Source organism: Pongo abelii, chromosome 1 (assembly GCF_028885655.2).
Source record: "Pongo abelii isolate AG06213 chromosome 1, NHGRI_mPonAbe1-v2.0_pri, whole genome shotgun sequence".
Lineage (NCBI taxonomy): Eukaryota > Metazoa > Chordata > Mammalia > Primates > Hominidae > Pongo > Pongo abelii.
Genome location: NC_071985.2, coordinates 147,626,833 through 147,644,581, shown reverse-complemented (window position 1 = coordinate 147,644,581; position 17,749 = coordinate 147,626,833). Strand labels below are relative to the sequence as shown.

General features: G+C 40.6%; 1 protein-coding gene and 1 long non-coding RNA gene across 8 annotated transcripts in view; one reads left to right on the top strand and one right to left on the bottom strand.

Moving 5' to 3' along the window:
• LOC129050239 (uncharacterized) overlaps positions 1 to 17,749 on the top strand; it is a 71,322-nt gene that overhangs the window by 34,005 nt on the left and 19,568 nt on the right. For both annotated transcript variants that reach the window (XR_010138246.1, XR_008513854.2), the window contains exon 3: positions 17,293 to 17,374. This is a non-coding gene — a long non-coding RNA (uncharacterized LOC129050239). The remainder of the gene's footprint in view (positions 1 to 17,292; positions 17,375 to 17,749) is intronic.
• Positions 7,862 to 17,749, bottom strand: part of DDAH1 (dimethylarginine dimethylaminohydrolase 1) — a 266,430-nt gene continuing 256,542 nt past the window's right edge. For all 6 annotated transcript variants that reach the window (XM_063718593.1, XM_063718601.1, XM_063718596.1 and 3 more), the window contains 2 exons: positions 14,089 to 14,232; positions 7,862 to 10,927 (listed from right to left, as the gene is read on the bottom strand). In XM_063718593.1, the coding sequence (XP_063574663.1) occupies positions 10,811 to 10,927; positions 14,089 to 14,232 (261 nt within the window). In that variant the 3' untranslated portion in view covers positions 7,862 to 10,810. The remainder of the gene's footprint in view (positions 10,928 to 14,088; positions 14,233 to 17,749) is intronic.

The window sequence follows — 17,749 nt, the reverse complement described above, 5'->3', positions numbered from 1 at the left end:
TCATACGTAATTGTCAATTCTGAGGTTATGAAAATTTATCACTAAGTTTTCTTCTGAGTTTTATATTTTAGCTCTTATATTTAGGTCTTTGATTCATTTTGAGTTACTTTTTGTATATGGTGTGAAGAAAGGATCCAACTTCATTCATTCTTTTGCTGGATATGTGGGTATCCAGTTGTCCCAGCAGCAGTTGAGATGACTGTCCTTTCCCCTCTGAATAGTCGTGGTACCCTTGTTGCAAATCAGTTGACCACAGAGACATGGACTTATTTCTGGACTTTCAATTCTATTCCATTCATCTGTATGTTTATCTTTACACCAGTACTGCATTGTCTTGATTACTGTTGCTTTTAAAGTTTTGAAATTGGGATGTGCGAGTCCCCCAAGCTTATTCTTCTTTTCAATATTGTTTTGGCTATTTGAGGCCCCTTGTAATTCCATGTGAAATTTAGAATCAGCCTGTAAGTTTCTACAAAGAAGCCAGCTGGGATTCTAATTGGGCTTGCATTTAATCTGTTTATCAACTTGAGGAGTGTTGTCATCCTAACAATATTAAGTCTTCTAATACATGAACATAAGCAGTTTTTCTATTTAGGTATTTAACTTCTTTCAACAATGTTTTGTAATTATCGGAGAATAAGTTTTGGACTTTTACTAAATTTATTGCTAAGTGTTTTATTCTTTCGGATGCAATTATAAATGGAATTGTTTTCTTAATCTTATTTTTGGATTTGTTCACTGCAAATGTGTAGAAACACAATTTTTAATATATTGATCTTTTATCCTAAAATTTTGCTGAATTCTTTTTTTTTTTTTTTTTTTTTTTTTTTTTTTTTTTTTTTTGAGATGGGGTCTCACTCTCTCACCCAGATTGGAATGCAGTGGTTTGATCTCGGCTCACTGCAACCTCTGCCTCCTGGGCTCAAGCCATCCTCCCACCTCAGCCCCCCAAATAGCTTGGACCACAGGCATGCGCCATCATGCCAGGCTAATTTTTTGTATTTTTAGTAGGGATGGGGTTTCGTCATGTTGCCCAGGCTGGTCTCGAAACCTGATCTCAGACGATCCGCTCACCTCGGCCTCCCAAAGTGCTGGGATTACAGGTGTAAGCCACCGTGCCCAGCCTCATTTATTAATTTTAATATATTTTTAGTGGATTTCTTAGGATTTTCCATATAGACAAGCATGTTAAATAGAGATAGTTTTACCTCTTCCTCTCTGATCTGGATGCCTACAACTTAGCCTTTACCTACAAGGAATCTACCAATTTCCTCTCAATTGCCTTTCACCACAACCACAACTGTTTTTGAGAGCACACTTAGACTTGAACTTCACACTCTGTTGCAAATGAAGTCAGTTCTCTAGGGAGGGATTCAGAGCTCTTCCTTCCACAGCCTGATTGTCCCCCTGGGGAAAATCTCTGAGCCATCCTCTGCAGAGTTGAGGGCAGGGAAAATGTGGTTCACTTCTCTCTGAATGACAACCTTGTTTTTGTTTCTCAGTGCCAGGTAGAGAGGAGGCAACAGACTCAGGTCTTTTTGGTTTGCTTCTCTGGGTTAGAACTCCTGCACCATGAGCCAAGGCAAAGACATTCAGGCTCCCTGTATCATATTGGTACCATGCTCTCAGAGTGGAGCCTCTGTTCCCTGAGAGTTCGGGCTTGGAGGAAGAAAAGAGACCCTCCTGGCAACACCCACCCAGAACTTAGTCTCAGCATTAGGTCATGAGTGGGAATGGCAGGATAAGCAATGCTGACATCCTGTCTCTCCCCAGGAAGACTGACTTTCAATTAGGATCTGTGGGGAAAAGGAGCCTTGTGTTCTTCGCTCTACCCTAAGGTGTGGAGCTTCTGCCTCACTGAGCTGTGAGCGGGGAGGAAGGGTGTGGGTCTTGGGTCAAATATCACTGATTCACTGATCTTACCAAGTTTTAATAGATTTTCTTGAATAAATGTTTCTTCATTTGCTATGTACATTTATGACCATTTCCAGAGACTTTAAATATTTATTTATTTATTTTTATTATTATACTTTAAGTTCTGGGGTACATGTGCAGAATGTGAAGGTTTGTTACATAGGTATACGCATGCCATGGTGGTTTGCTGCACCCATCAACCTGTCATCTACATTAGGTCTTTCTCCTAATGCTGTCCTTCCCCCCACCCCCCGATCCAACAGGCCCTGGTATGTGATGTTCCCCTCCCTGTGTCCATGTGTTTTCATTGTTGAACTTCCACTTATGTGTGAGAACATGTGGTGTTTGGTTTTCTGTTTTTGTGTTAGTTTGTTGAGAATGATGGTTTCCAGCTTCATCCATGTCCCTGCAAAGGACATGAATTCATCCTTTTTATGGCTGCATAGTATTCCATGGTGTGTATGTGCCACATTTTCTTTATCTAGTCTATCATTGATGGGCATTTGGGTTGGTTCCAAGTCTTTGCTATTGTGAATAGTGCCACAATAAACATACGTGTGCATGTGTCTTTATAGTAGAATGATTTATAATTCTTTGGGTATATACCCAGAAATGGGATTGCTGGGTCAAATGGTATTTCTAGTTCTAGATCCTTGAGGAATTGCCAGTTTCACTTGGGAGTGAATCCATAGAGCTCCTCATGCTACCATATTGAAGCTGTAACCCTTACTACTGTCATTTAGTAGATGCTGTGATTTGAATGTGTTCCCCAAAGGTTCAAGCATTGGAAACTTAATCATTAAAACAACAGTGTTTGGAAGTGAGGCCTAAGAAGAAGTGATTGGGTCATGAGGGTGGTGCCTTCACAAATGCATTAATATCATTGTCATGGGAGTGGGTTAGTTATCATGGGAGTGGGTAGTTATAAGGTGAGCCTGATCCCTAGTGCCTCTGTCTTGTGCACTTGCTTCCACCTTCCACCATGGGATGAACCTTGTTAGATGCTGGTGCCATGCTCTAGGACTTCCCAGCTCCAGAACCATGAGCCAAATAAACTTCTATTGTTTATCATTTACCCAGTGTGTGGTATTCTGTTATAGCCACAGAAAATGAACTAAAACACTAGATGAGGGCAATGTTCATCTATTTGGGAGACTAGGGGTAGAGGGGAAATGAAAGTCACCCAGAATCAGAATATAGTACAAAGGCCTACTAAAAGATTCCAGGGTGGGAAAGGAATACCTTGGTATGGATGTTAAGTATATCAGATGTTATTGGATAGAAGGACCACTCCTGCACATGGTCCTTCAAACGCTACTTGAACACCCCAGGAAAGGGGAATTCACTACTATTAGTTTAGACTGACTATTATCCCCATAAGCAATATGACCAAGTAAAACCAAAACAGCTGTGCCTGCCAAGATGAGCAGGATGTACAAACAAAAGGAAACAGAAAAGAGGTACTTCAGGATCCTAAACAACTTTATGTTACCAGAAGGTCATGGGCATGCTACAAAAAGGCAACTAGCTGTTTTGGGATACCAGGTGCCCAAGAGACTGCTCTAATTTTAGAAATAACACAGTGCTTACTAAAGAGGTCTAGGACTCATGGGTCTGGAATGCAACGTTCTTTCACCCTCAGGCCGTGCATACTCATGTTCTGGTGTTGATTCTGCTCCAATTATTTTCTGATATTGAGGGAGGGAGGACCAGACCACAGAACTGGCATGTGCCTAAGGAATCTGCCAAGAGTTATTAAATGATAACTTAAATAATAAATTATTTAAATTTGCAGAGAGTTGTAAATTTACAGAGTTGGTGATGGCCACTGTCTGATAGGCTAAGAGCTCATTTTCACTGTGGCCTTGTGCTGATATCCTCTGACTCTCCAGATCCATCCTCTGCCCTTCTCTGCCAGTTCTCAGCCCTAGAAGGCTGACCTCCTAGGCTGGAGGCATCCCCTTAGCCCCCAACTGCATCTTGCGGTTGTGTTCAGCCAATGGGGAGCACCAGCAGATCAGAGTGAGGAGAGAAAGAGGTTAAGGTACTTCTTCTCTGCTCTCTGGCTGGGTCTGTGGCCCTGCCTTCTCTGTCCTATATTTTGCAGCACAATTTTCTGTCCTTGTCCTGCTGGGCCTAGGAGTGCTGCTGACATCGGTCTTCCGGGTGTCTTACCACCCCTTGTTTTTACCCTTAACACCCATACTTCTGAAACAGACCTTCATTAAGGTCTTCTCTTTATTTGAACCAAGTGGGAATGAATTCTATTTCCTAACAGACTCCTTGACACTATTATATCTCGCCCTGCTAACAACATTCCTTCTGTCTCTCCCAATTATTATCAAGCCTGGAAAGAAGCAAACCCCATGTTACTGTCTTAGCATTAACTCTAGGGGACCTCATACCCTCATCTGGGTCCCCTGTAAACAAAATGATGACTGCTCACATCCTTCCCTGGAATTTTAAGCCTCTGTGGCCCTGTGAATCAGTATTTATTCCACTAGCTCCTTTTACACAGCTAGACTGTTGCTTGAAATCAGAACTTGTTTGGTTCCTGAGCTTTTCCTGCATCAATGTGAAATATGCAGTCTTTGTACCCTGGTGGGATAGAGGCACATTCAACCTATAGCATATAGGATCCTAGTTTAATTTTGAATGGTCATCCTCTGAGTTCTTACCTCAAAGCCCTAGCTAATAAATAAGCTTTCTTGTCCATGAGCAGGAACTTAAAGTTCCTGCGTTTAAAGTGCTTTTAAAGTGAGAAATGGGGAGATGCCAAAGGGCAGAAAGTTTCAGTTTTCAAGATAGATAAATGCTGGAGATCAAATGTATTGCAATGTGACTATAGTTAACAATACTCTATTGCATACTTGAAATTTGCTAAAAGGAAAGATTTTAAATATTTGTTATCACCAAAAAAAAGAAAAAAAAAGAAAGTGATAACTGTTAGGTGATGGCTATGTTAATTGACTTGATTGTGATTATTTCACAATGTCTTTCTAAGCATCAAGTTGCACACCTTAAATATATACCATTTTTATTTGTCAATTAGACTTCAATAAAGTTGGGGCAGCAAGCTACCTCCTTAGGCCTGTGTTAATTCACTCAAGCTCTTTCTCAGTATTCATAGCCAAATGACTAAACTTTCCATTTATAAATAGAGGGGGCCTCCCAAGACCTAGAGACCCATCATTGCTTTTAGGCATTCATGTCACACGCCAGCTCAGGCAGTATTTTACCAAGTTCATACTTGTTGGAATCTTTTATTTATTTATAGTGACAGTAATATATTTGGCACTTACCCGTCCTTCTAAAAGCCTGATAACCCCAGTTATCCTGTGCTATAAGCGGCCTAGCTTTCACTAACTTAGAAATGAGGGTTTGGAGGGGGAAGGGAGACAGGGAACATTCCGATTAGCCAACAGTTTCCTAATGCAAGTGTGTCTGTGGCACAGCCATGTCAGCTACCAGGGAAACCTGTGAATTCACCACGGAAGCTGTCAGGCCAGCTTAGAGGCATCCATGATGAAAATCCAGAGTTATTTCTGGAGTAGGTGATTGATGTTTCAAATAGAAGATGACATTTTGATGGGATCTAAGCTTGCTGTGATCGGAGTTAATAAGGATAATGATGATGATAATGATATTTACATTATCTCTTTCATCCAAAGAACCCTTCAGTTCCTTTATCGCATTTGCCTTGAAAATGTCCCTTCGGAGTTGGGAGGGGAAGGTGTTATTAATCTGTTCTTCAGGAAAGAAAATATAAAGAGACTTAATTGCCAGGCTTTCAGGCTCCATTTTGGTGGTAAGAAGAGATATTTAAATAACAAATTAAACTTGGAGAAATTAAGCTTGGCGAAACACCAGTCTTTCTCAGTTCCCAGTCATCCTATATAATGCTGCCAGATCAAGCTCCAATAATATCACTTCTTGACTGAAAAGTCTTCAGGGGATCCTGGCAGACTGCCAAATTCAGTCCACATATCCTAACTCAGCAGGCAAGGCCCTCAATGTTCCAACCAATGTTGTCTCACCATGCTCTTATACTTACCCTGTGTTTCAGCCAAATAAATCCGCTTGCTTGCCCCTATGGCCTGCTCTAAGCACCCCATTCTCCTTTAATAATGTTCATTCCCCTTGCCCTAACTTGTTCAATGTCAGTCTTCCCTGTTGCATGTACATTCCAGGAGGGTAGGGACTGTCACCACTGTATCCTCAGGGCCTAGCAGAGTTAACTGGCACATAACAGGGGCTCAAATACTTGCTTCTGAAGTGAACACGATGCTCTCCCACCTCCATGCCTTTGCTTCTGCGGCTCCCTCAGCCTAGACAGCCTGTAGTCCCATCTCAACCTATTGAAGCCAGAGCTGTCCTTCCAAGCCCAGATTAAACCCCAATTCCTATGTCTGGTCTCCCTGACTTGGGAACAGACACGGCATTGTTCTTCTGTAGTTCGTACATTCTGCTGTATCATAATACATTTGGGTAATTGTGTAGTCATCCTTCCCTGCCTCTCCCAAACCATCAGCTCTTGAAACACAGGAGCTGTACTCCAGAGCCTGGCAGAGTATGGGCACTTGTTAAATATGTGCTCACTTGCCTAAAATCGTTGATGACCAGCATTCTTCAGTCAGCAAAATTCCCACTTCCAGAATCTGTAGTTTGCCACGGAGGGTATTTTTCTGTTTCCTCTCCCCTTATTCTTTCAGAGGTGGGGAGGAAGGTCAGTCAGGGAACCCCTGCCAACTCTTCCTTTAAGAAGTATCTCCCTTTCTCCTCTGGGAGGAGCAGTATATCTGGCACTGAGGTGGAGGGCTCCATTTCCGACTGGGACCCACAGCAGGTTTGTAAGGTGGCATTTGGCATTTTTTTAGCATCACTGCCAGTGACAATCTAAATAATGGAGAGATAATCAATGCAACATCAACTGAGAAGGTGTGAGTAAATCAATGACATCCCCAAGGAATTTTAGAACTGGTCTTTGCATCTGATGAGCATTCACACAGACCATTCAGTTATGATAAAAATATGCCACATGAACTAGCTCTGGGGCTGGGTGAAAGCTTAGAAGCGGCGCCTTTCTGATAGACTGAAGACCCCTGGCTAATAGCAATGTGGGCATATTGACTATCTGTGACGTAACACTATGTATAATTTAGAATGAGCTGCTTGAATAACCGTGTTGTAGAATATTCAGGGCTGTTAAAACTGATGATGTAGATCTACATTTGTTGAGATGGAAAGCGGCCAACAATATTGCTAAGTTGAAGGAAGCAGACTACAGAACAGCATGATTATGTAAAATTATTGCATATTTATACTATCCATTTACAGATCTGTGAATATTCTCTGAAATGTTAATAATAGTTATCTCTGGGTGATAAAATTGTGGGGTAGTTTTTAAATTTACTTTTATAGTTTTTTGTGTTGCTTGGATTTTAACAGTAAGCAGTTATTTACAATCATTGAAAGAAAACAATACAGACTGAAAAAACTTGTTGAAAAAGCCTCATTTAAAAAAAACCTTCAAATTTCCTAAAAGATGCTTACTATAAAACAAAAACAAACTCTTGTATGAATGAGCAAATAAAAAAATCATTCACCTGCCTCCATAACTGAACCACATAACTGACTATGTGCTGAATATGGATAACAGTGAAAGGGATGAAGGGATGCCGTTTGAGGAGAGGCACAGGGGAACTCAAGCTCTCCTGACCTAGTGTGCATAATATGTACACTTTTTAAGTGCCTGAAGTATGAAGTATCACTTCAAATATTATTTTAACCCAAGCTTTGATGGCAATTGATTTACAGGTACGGTATTTTTCTAAGTTCATAGCCTAAAAGACAAGAGAGAAAATATCCCATGACTGACAGCAAAGAAATGATGACTTCATTCCCCATGACAGTTTCTGTTGCAAAGAAAAGAGACATACACTGTTGATCACAGTACAACTCACACTTTATTCCATCGTGATTGGTATACATGTAAGATTGAGACAGCAAGAGACTAAAAATCAGTGCAGAACTTCTCTGAACTAAAGGGCCGTGAAAGGCATGATTGGTTTTGGCACACAGAGTGGATAACCATACATTGGCTGGAATGAGGTGGTCAGGAAAATAAAATGCACAAATCTAACACCATGTTGAAATCATGTCTGAGTTCTGGAGAAAGTTAAAGAGTAAATAATTACAAAGACTGACATGCAACTCTTTACCTTACATTATTCATCTACAGACTATTTTTCTCCCTTAGAGATGAGGAGATGGCCTTAGTAATCTGTTCAGAGTAGCTGAAAAGACCAATCAATACACATTAGAAAGATCTGCCTGATTTCTATAGCAATTCATTATAGCTGAAGAAATAATGCTAAATAATGTATTTTCTCTATATCATCCTTTAACTAAATTGAATCACATCACCCAAGTAATTCTGACTTAACTTTTACTTAGTTAAATATAATTTCTCATGTCTTTTAATGTCAAAAACCAGTTTCTGTTAGTTTATCCATTGGTGTATATCACAACGGACAAGAGGAAAAACTTATGTGATAGTATCTTTCCTTTTCAAAAATAACATTACGCTAATGAGAACATCAAAGAAGTAATACTATGCTGCAAGTAATTTAGGTTTTCACATCATCAATCCCATAGGGAGTCCAAAGAAGCCAGCCTAGCAGGTAACGTAGCAGAGCAGAATGCAATGTAGAAGAGGCACACAGAGTCTAAGTGATTTCTCCAGACAAAGAGAAGGAAAGACAGAAAGAAGCAAAAGAAAGGAAAAGTGAAAAACAGCCTTCTGCAGAACAAATTGTTACAAAGAAAAATCTATTTGCTTGCAATTGATTAAACATAATAGAGAAGAGTTCTTTGATTTGGGATGATAGAAGTAAAGATATTAAAAATTATATGCTGGTAAGCCTAAACTGGCAGATTGGGCCATTTTTCCTGTGGTTGTATTTGAGATGTTGAGCTCTCACAGGGAGAATTTTTGCTTTTGCCAAGGAAGGGCCAGATTTAACCCAAAAGGGCAACCTTGAGAACATTTTATCTTGTTAACTCGGGCATGTGGCTAACATTCATTCTCTCTCTGGTAAAAAGATATTATTCATCTCTGATGAGACGGTTCAAAATATGACAGTGACCAAGACGTGGTTTATTCACAGGATGCACATAATTGGATATCTACATATGGCATGAATTAAAAAGTTAAGCAACAAGGAGGAGAAGGAGGAGAAAAAAACTTTTGCAAATTTCTGACATAAAATAATCAAATAAAAGGGAAAGATAGTGGTTAAGGATGTTTTCATTTTCTCACTTCCATCTGCTACGGGGGAAATGAAATGAATGAAAGTAATTCTCTTTAGGTCACCAACATAAGGAATAATTTGACTGCAAACATAGAGGTGAGCAGAGCAAGACTTGAAGTGATATTTCTTAATCTCTTTGATTCTTAATCTCAAACAACAAGCCACAGGCAATACAGGAAATGTGGAGATGACTAGGAAGTGTGATAACGTGCCTGGATCAGTTACCATTCATTGGAAAGTACCGTTTCCCCTGCCTGTTAATAGGCTGATTCCTGCAGGTTTGAGTAAAGGAATCATCTCTTCCTTCAGTGCTGCATTGTTCTTTGTAAGAGACCCGTGTCAGTTGAAAGTTGTGTAATTTAAAGGCTAGAGAAGAAAGAAATTTAAATTGGATTCCACAGTAAATATTCATGGATATTTCAAAGTAGAATTGTCCACTGTCTGGGGTTGGGTTCAAGCATCAAGGTGATCGCTTCCTAAACATGTTCATTGACCATGAGGAGCTGTTTACTCTGGCTCATATTAGACTACCAGTAATCATTTTCAGACATGATGTCTCTTTTGAAAGAAATGACTTTGCTGGCCCAGGATAACTACAAGGGGTAGAAGACTGGAAATAGGTGAGTCAGGGTAGGTGGAAACAGAAATGAGTTGAAGGAAAAAAAAAAAAAGAGTTCCTCCAAGGTCATATATGGTCAGTAATGAAGCAAAAATTCATGGTATGTGACTTAAAGACTTTCTAAGACATTGTACCCATGGGATGTTTCCAAGCTTCTTGATCTTTAATCTTTTAGCAACCTTCTGATACTGGATTTACCTTCCTAGGTGTGGTGCCCTACTTCTGGAATTTAGATCTCTGGGGCAAACCCTGTCAGGATGTGCCTCTGCGTAGTTAACACTGCCCCAGACAGCAGCTCTGATTTCAGTCACAGTTCTGCTGAGAAGCCTGTCTGCCCCTGGCAGGGGTGAGGGGAGGGTTGTTGGTGGCAGATGTAGTCAGAGGCAGAGGAGACCAATGGCAGACAGGGTGGACCTGCAGGAAGGTAGCCAGAAGGAAAGACCTTGGGTTTTACCCAAGGTCAAGGTGGCTGTGATAGAAGAGCGAAAGGCAAAAGTAACTAACTGAATTTCAGAATTCAGAAGTAAAAGAGAAAGGAGGAGGATCCCTGGACCAGGGACTTTCACAGGAACCAAACATGATTCATGAAAAAAAAAAGCAAGCTTATCTGACTGATCAAGAAGACATTCTTCAGAATACACTGGCAACTAAATAATTTTCACACCAAAAATACAAACACTAAATGAGTGTTTCCTTACTAGGATTAATCACATTTTGATAATTCATTAGCTCTGTATCTTCTAGGTTGCTTAATTCATTTAGCAAATCCACAGCTTAGGTACCACCGCGAGGGGAGGGAGGGTGGGGGTGTTGAATGAAGCAATTCAACTTAGAATCAAATTTTGTAAACAAGAGTTAGTAGCACAGTGGCACAGTAGATTGTCAAGGAAAACAACAGGAGTGGGCACAGAGTCATCGGCCTTGCCTGCGCGGTCTTGCCGGCTACCAGGGGGAACTCTGCAGCTCAGGAGTCTACTTTCTTGTTAATTAAAACTGAGCAGCAGGTGAGCAGCCCATCCACCTTTTCCAGTTCAGACATGCTCACGGGGATCAGCATATGGTCCTTCAGTTTCTCATAAACCTACAGTGGGAATCAAGGAAAAGGAAGAAAAGAAGGATTATGTTTTACCATCCTCAGAAGTGGAGAATCAATTTGATTTGTACATCTAGGCTTTTCATTCATTTAATCCCAAGACACACATGCAGTCTCAACCACACACATGCCCACAGTCATCCCCATAGAGCTGGTGGGAACTGGTTAACCACTAGCTCTGTGCTTTAACCTCAAGGCCAAAGATGTGTCAGAAATGTGGTTTTGCTAGAGATGCCTTTACTCTGCCGTTGTCATTGCTAGATTAAGTGGTACGTGGAAGTTGGTGGCCATGTGTCAGTCTGAATATTACTTTCTCTTCACACTTTATTTTTATTTATTTATATATTTTTGGAGACAAGGTCTTGCTCTGTCGTCCAGGTTGGTGTACAGTGGCACGACCATGGCTCACTGCAGCCTCGACTTCCCAGGCTCAAGTGATCCTCCCACCTCAGCCTCCTAAGTACCTGGGACAAACAACAGATACACACCACTATGCCTGGCTAATTTTTATTTTTTATTTTCTGTGGAGACAGGGTCTCACTATGTTGCCAGAGCTGGTCTTGGGTTCCTGGGCTCAAGTGATCACCCTGCCTTGGCCTTCCAAAGTGCTGGTATTACAGGCATAAGCCACCACACTAGGCCTTCTCTTCACGCTTTAAAACCCTCTCAACTGTACTTCAGGTTTATTTTCTTACCAACACCACTGGAAAAATTTGACAAGATATAACTTAAGTATTTCAGGTTAAACTGCTTTTAAATTACAGGTATGAATTTTATTAGCATCTTTTGACACTAATAGAAAGCATATGTCAAAACTTCAATTAACAGTTCATAGATTTTTCTGTGACGATCAAACAAAGCATATTTTTAAAAACAGAATCACTTGAAAGTGTACTGCCTAATAACAATCTCCTGTGCTTCTTTAGGAAGCACTGTGTTTCTTAAAATTCAGCACAGTGGTTAAGTAAGAGTGTTGGAGCCAGAGTAGGGTCCCAAACCCAGTTCTGTCAACCTACTACTTAAAGAATTATTTCAGTGAAGTGACATTCCCTCTGAGCCTCGGTTTACTTCTCTGTAATATTGGAATAGTAATGTTGCCCCCATAGGGCTGTTACAAGGACTGAATAAGATAATACACCTGGGATGCCTGGCACCCTGCCTGGCACCGGGGAAGCCCTCAGTAAACAGGGATATTATTAATACTATTGTTATTTTTGAGAGACACATGGCTGAATCGGGGGGCAGTGAATAATCATCTGCTGGTCAGATGATCAATGTGGCTGAAGAGGGATGAATGATTCAGACCTGTATTTCTCAAAGTGAGCTCTGTGACTGGGTACTTGTTGATATTGCAGATTCTAGGGTGGGGGTCCAGGAACTTGCATTTTTAGCAACCCTGATGTGCATTAAAGTATGAGATCCATTACTCATCTAAGAGCTGGGTAAGCCCCAGTCCTGGGTCAGGAGTCCTCTATTTTCCTCAGGTTCACACTTTCAGCCATGGAAATAGAAAAAATTATCTATGTATTCCCTCACCCTTTTCTTTTTATCTGCTCAGAAAGAGGCTGTGATTAGAGAGTGAACCTAGTAATTATATAATATTGCATATTTAAAAGGTAGTATAAAATATTTTCTAATATTTGCAAAGCTTAAGACAAAAAAAAAAGATCAATGATTACTAAAGCCTCTTCTGTAATGCATAGTATAAATATCTTGTTCCTCCGGGCAGAGATGAGATGCTGAGTGCCTAGAAGATATGGACACTTGAAGAATCTATGGACGAGCACTGTTATGTTTGCTTGGTAGGGTAAAATCGAAATTACTAAAGTATATAGATGAGACTGGCAGAGTACGCTGAAAAACAAGGGAGATTTTCTTAGACCAGGAAAAGCATTCCAGATCCAGAGAGAGCTCCCTTATTGGAACACAAACACAGAGACTCCTAGAGCGACCAGTTGGCTGATTTCGAGTGTACCATATTACTACCTGCTGTATCTTTTCAGTGAAGAGCTTTTTGCTACCTAGTACGGGCAGTTTCTTCTTTCTGCAGCCCTGACAATGAACACCCACCACTCTGGGTCATTCATACTCCTCTACCTAAAGAAACAAATGGCCAGGTGTGGTGGCTCATGCCTATGCACTTTGGGAGGCTGAGGTGGGAGGATCCTTTAAGCCCAGGAGTTTGAGACTAGCTCGGGCAACGTAGGGAGACCCCCGTCTCTACAAAAAATAAAAAATTAGCCAGGTATAATGGTGCATGCTTGTAGTCCCAGCTACTCGGGAGGCTGAAGTAGGAGGATTGTTCAGCCCGGGAATTTGAGGCTGCAGTAAGCCATGATTATGCCACTGCACTCCAGCCTGGGCAACAGAGCAAGATCCTGTCTCAAAAAAAAAAAAAAAAAAAAAAGGACTGGGCATGGTGGCTCATGCCTGTCATCCCAGCACTTTAGGAGGCCCAGACAGGCAGACTGCTTGAGCTCAAGAATTTGATACCAGCCTGGGCAATATAACGAAACCCCATCTCTATTAAAATATAAAAATTAGCCAGGTTGTGGTGGTGTATGCATGTAGTCCCAGCTACTCAGGAGGCTGAGGTGGGAGGATCTCTGGAGCCCGGGAGGTGGGGTTGCAGTGAGCCAAGATCGTGCCACAGCACTCCAGCCTGGGTAACAGAGTGAGACCCTGTCTCAAAAATAATAATAATAATAATAACAATAATAAATAAAAAAATAAAAAGAAAAGCTGCCCTTTTCTGAGGGGCAGCTCAGATCTGTCAGAAAACAATGATACCGTTGACCATCTAATTGTAGGTCTTCATGCTTAATGAGTATCTGAGGGTGGGAAAGTACATTTAATCAGAGCTGGGGCATAGACTTGGGTGAGTACTTATTTGAAAATCTGAGTATTTATTTGAAAAGCTTTGAATACCCGGCATGATCATCTCAATTACTATGCATGCATTAGTGAGCAATGACACGAATGAGAAAAGTGAAACACATTTTCCTTGTGCCCTAAATTGTATTATCCTTTCTTTTCTTAATTGTTTGATATGTATACAGGAAAAGGAGGCTCCTATTGGTCACTCCATTATGAAAAAATCCCCAGGGAGGCCGACCCAGCTGCAGTAGCCAGAAGGGATATTGTTTTACCTTTGCACTTTCTGGATACTCTTCCGGGGTTCGGTGCAGTAAGACGTGCCCTTTGCTGGGGATATTTAGATATATACAGTTTGCTGCTATGTCATCAGGCACAGTGAGTTTGTCGTAGCGGTGGTCACTCATCTGTTGCATGATCTATAAAGAGAAACAAAGCAGGCCTAAGAAGAGTATCTCCCCACATTTTCAAACAGAAGGAAGGCAGTGTGGTAGGATACAAGCTTGGAACTGACACTTTAGGCTGTTCCTCTGTTCAAATTCCCATCTATTACCTCCAGTCACTTAGAACCAGACAAGGAAAACTTGATTAAGCTATGAGTCTCTGGAAGAATCGCAAGGGTTTTTGTTGTTCTTCAAAAGTATGTGTTTGTCTCTCTTTTCTTTTAAGGTTTTAAAACTGTCTATTATTTTTCTAGTCTTTGTTCGTAAGACCTATCAGTAAGATGCAAAATGGCCACATGTAAGGCCCAGCAGGGGTTTTGATATCTTTGGTCTTTGGCTAAGCAGGGCTGCCTCCTCTATAGGAAAGAAGGGCCATACCAGTAATCAGAATAGTCAATAATGTGAATCTGATTAATCAGTAACACCACACATGTGTGTGTAACACACACACACACACTTTGCTCTTCCATATACTTTTAAACTGAATTCACCTGTTCATTGGCAGGTGCTGGCCTTAATACAATGAGCATAAAAGCCACCTGGGGAGAATGAGAAAATCATATTCCCAGGCCTCACCCTTAGGGAAAGCTGGTTTGGCAAATTTTGGGTGAGGCATAGGAATTTTGCATTTTGAAGCCCTACAGATAATTTTGAGGCAGAGGTTCCCTGGACCACAACTGGAGAGAAAAAAAAAAAAACCTACTTGGCAGGTCTATTCTTCAAATGATGAACTTATTAGTATCCTAGCATAAAATAACTTTAAAAACAACACAAAAATGAACTCTGCACAAAATTTAAAATTTTGATACCTCATCCTTACTTCCTCAACATAATCAAAACTCTCAAAAAACAACACTCCTCCCCCTAACAACAAGAATATCCAAATTTAAAAAAATCCCACAAAAACAAATATTATTTGGGGTTTAGTCATGTAGACTCTTTCTACTCTTTATCAATATCCATACAGTTTTAAGGAATCTGCTGAAATGTCATGCTAGGAAGGTATAATATGATCTTTTCCACAATCTGGTTCTAATCTACCTTTATGGTCCCATCTACTTTTACTTTTCAGTGTTTGTATGGAAATGTGCTTCATATTACTAGGCAGGCATGCCCACTCAGTCATGGGGGCACTGGATAGTAAGATTTATGGTATGAAAAGCAGAAGAGAGACAGCATGCTTCCTGTAGAAAATTCATTCCTAAGAGTGGCACACAGTAAGCCCTTCCTGACTCACCAGTCAGGTAAATCATTCACTTCTAGTGTGGAATATGTCAAGGGTGGAGAGAGGCCAAGAGCAATCCCATAATGGAATACCCTTCACTTGGAAGGAAACATCAGGAATGGGGATGAGCTTAAGCACTGTATGAAAGGCTGAGACATACAGATGAACAGGACACAGACCCAGTTTTCCAAGATTACAGTTTAGTGGAGGAAACTGACAGAAAAATAGATAATTATATTACAATAAGAACTAGCAGGACACCATGCCAAACATTTTACATTTATTATCTAATCTCAAAATTATATTTTACAGATGAAGAAACTGCACTGAGAGAGGTCAAATAACTTGCTTTAGGTCATATAGGTAGATTCAAACCCAGATCTGTGCAACTCAAAATGTTTCTTAATCATCTCACTTTGCTCTTTCTCAACTTCTGTAGCAGCAAACTACCAACTACAAACTACATAACACCTACTTTTTCACATTCACTTGATACTTATTATTTATTCTCTGGCAGTACCATTAATTCTTCTCTTGTATGTAATCCTGTTATGACCTGCTAAAGTCTGGTATAGGTAAAGGACTTAACTGGACAGCTCTCTTGCACTTTTGAATTTAAATTGTTCTTGAAGGGATAGGCCCATAGAGGGGATCACCTATGGAGTGGGTCTTTCTTTACAGCCCTGATTAGAAACCTTAGATCTAATCCAACATGTGGGCAATTAAGTTAAAGACACTCCTAAAGATTAATTTTTCTAAGAAAATTAACAACATATTCAATTTAGCCCTTTATAAAATGGATATGCCCAGAAATAATATGAGAAGCTTGAGAGAATGAAAAAATAGACCCAAGTAGCTCTTTTGTTACAAATTGCAATTTAGTTCTTCTTATGCAGATTTTCTTTTTGGCTGCTTTCAAAACACAATAATAGCAGCTTCCATTTATTATTGTGTGCGAGGGAACAGATGAAGACCGCCTGAGCCCAGGAGTTTGAGACCAGCCTGGGCAACATGGCGAAACCCTGTCTCTACAAAAAAATTAGCTGGGTGTGGTGGCACACACCTGTAGTCACCTCCTCAGGAGGCTGAGGTGGGAAGATCATAGAGGTTGCCACGAGCCGAGATAGTGCCACTGCACTCCAGCCTGAGCCACAGATAATCTGTCTTAGAGTCTAATCCTTAGTCTTAAAAACCACAAAAGACTAGACCCACCATATTCTCACAATTACTTCTTCAGCTTCCTTCTTTCTAAGGCCTACGTTAACATGTAATCTAGTAGTGTTGCAGGCTTAGCATCCCTTCTACCTAGATCCCCTAGAGAGATAATTGCTACAAAGTTCCCAAGCTTTTTGGAATAAGGACAAATTTTACTATGAGTTTTTGTGCAGTTTCGCTCTCTTCAACCAGATTGCTACCTCCTTGAATGCAGATCCAGGCATAATGAGGTGGACAGAGCATGGGCTTCAGAGTCAGAAAGGTCTGGGTCTGAAGCCTTGCTCAGCCACACACTAATTGTGTGACTTTGGGAAAGTCACGTATGCCCTGTGAGCCTCAATTCCCTCAGCAGTAAAATGGGATGGGAATGCTATACCTATCCTCCACAGGGTAACTCTGAAGATTATTTTTAAAAAACCCAAAACAGATAATGTACATAAAATGCTTAGCACAAGCTTCTAGCAGATATTAAATGTGTAATAAAAGTCAGTTCACTTCCCTCTTTGTTTCTTGCAAGTCACTTGACATATAGCAGGTGACCAAAATATGTTCGCACTAACTGGTTCATTTCTTCATTCCTTTCACCTTTTTAAAAGCTATGGAGAACCTCAGGAGGGCACTGTGATGAACTGTGGTCAATCACATGGGTAAACAATTGGATTCCCTCAGAGAAACAAGGTATGGTCTATGTCTGGAAATAGAAATACAATTCATTATTTTTAATGTGAAAAAACATGGCTAAAATCAACGAGGCCAAGGTTTGTCTGTTTTTCAAAGCCATACAGAAGGGCACTATACTCTATGGTCCTAACTCAAATGACTCTGGATGACAAAGTAAGACAACAGGGGGGTGGACCTGGAATTACCTACAGAGTACGTGGCACCTAAGGACATTCACAGAAAGAAAGAAAAGAAAAACTTTTGTGTATATCAAACTGAACACATAAGCCTCTGTCAGGTTGTGACCCCAATTTAGTAAAATAGTCCATAAACCCAATGGGCAGATTGACTTCTTCATAGTAGAGTAGGGCTGCCTCGATACGCAAGGTGGCA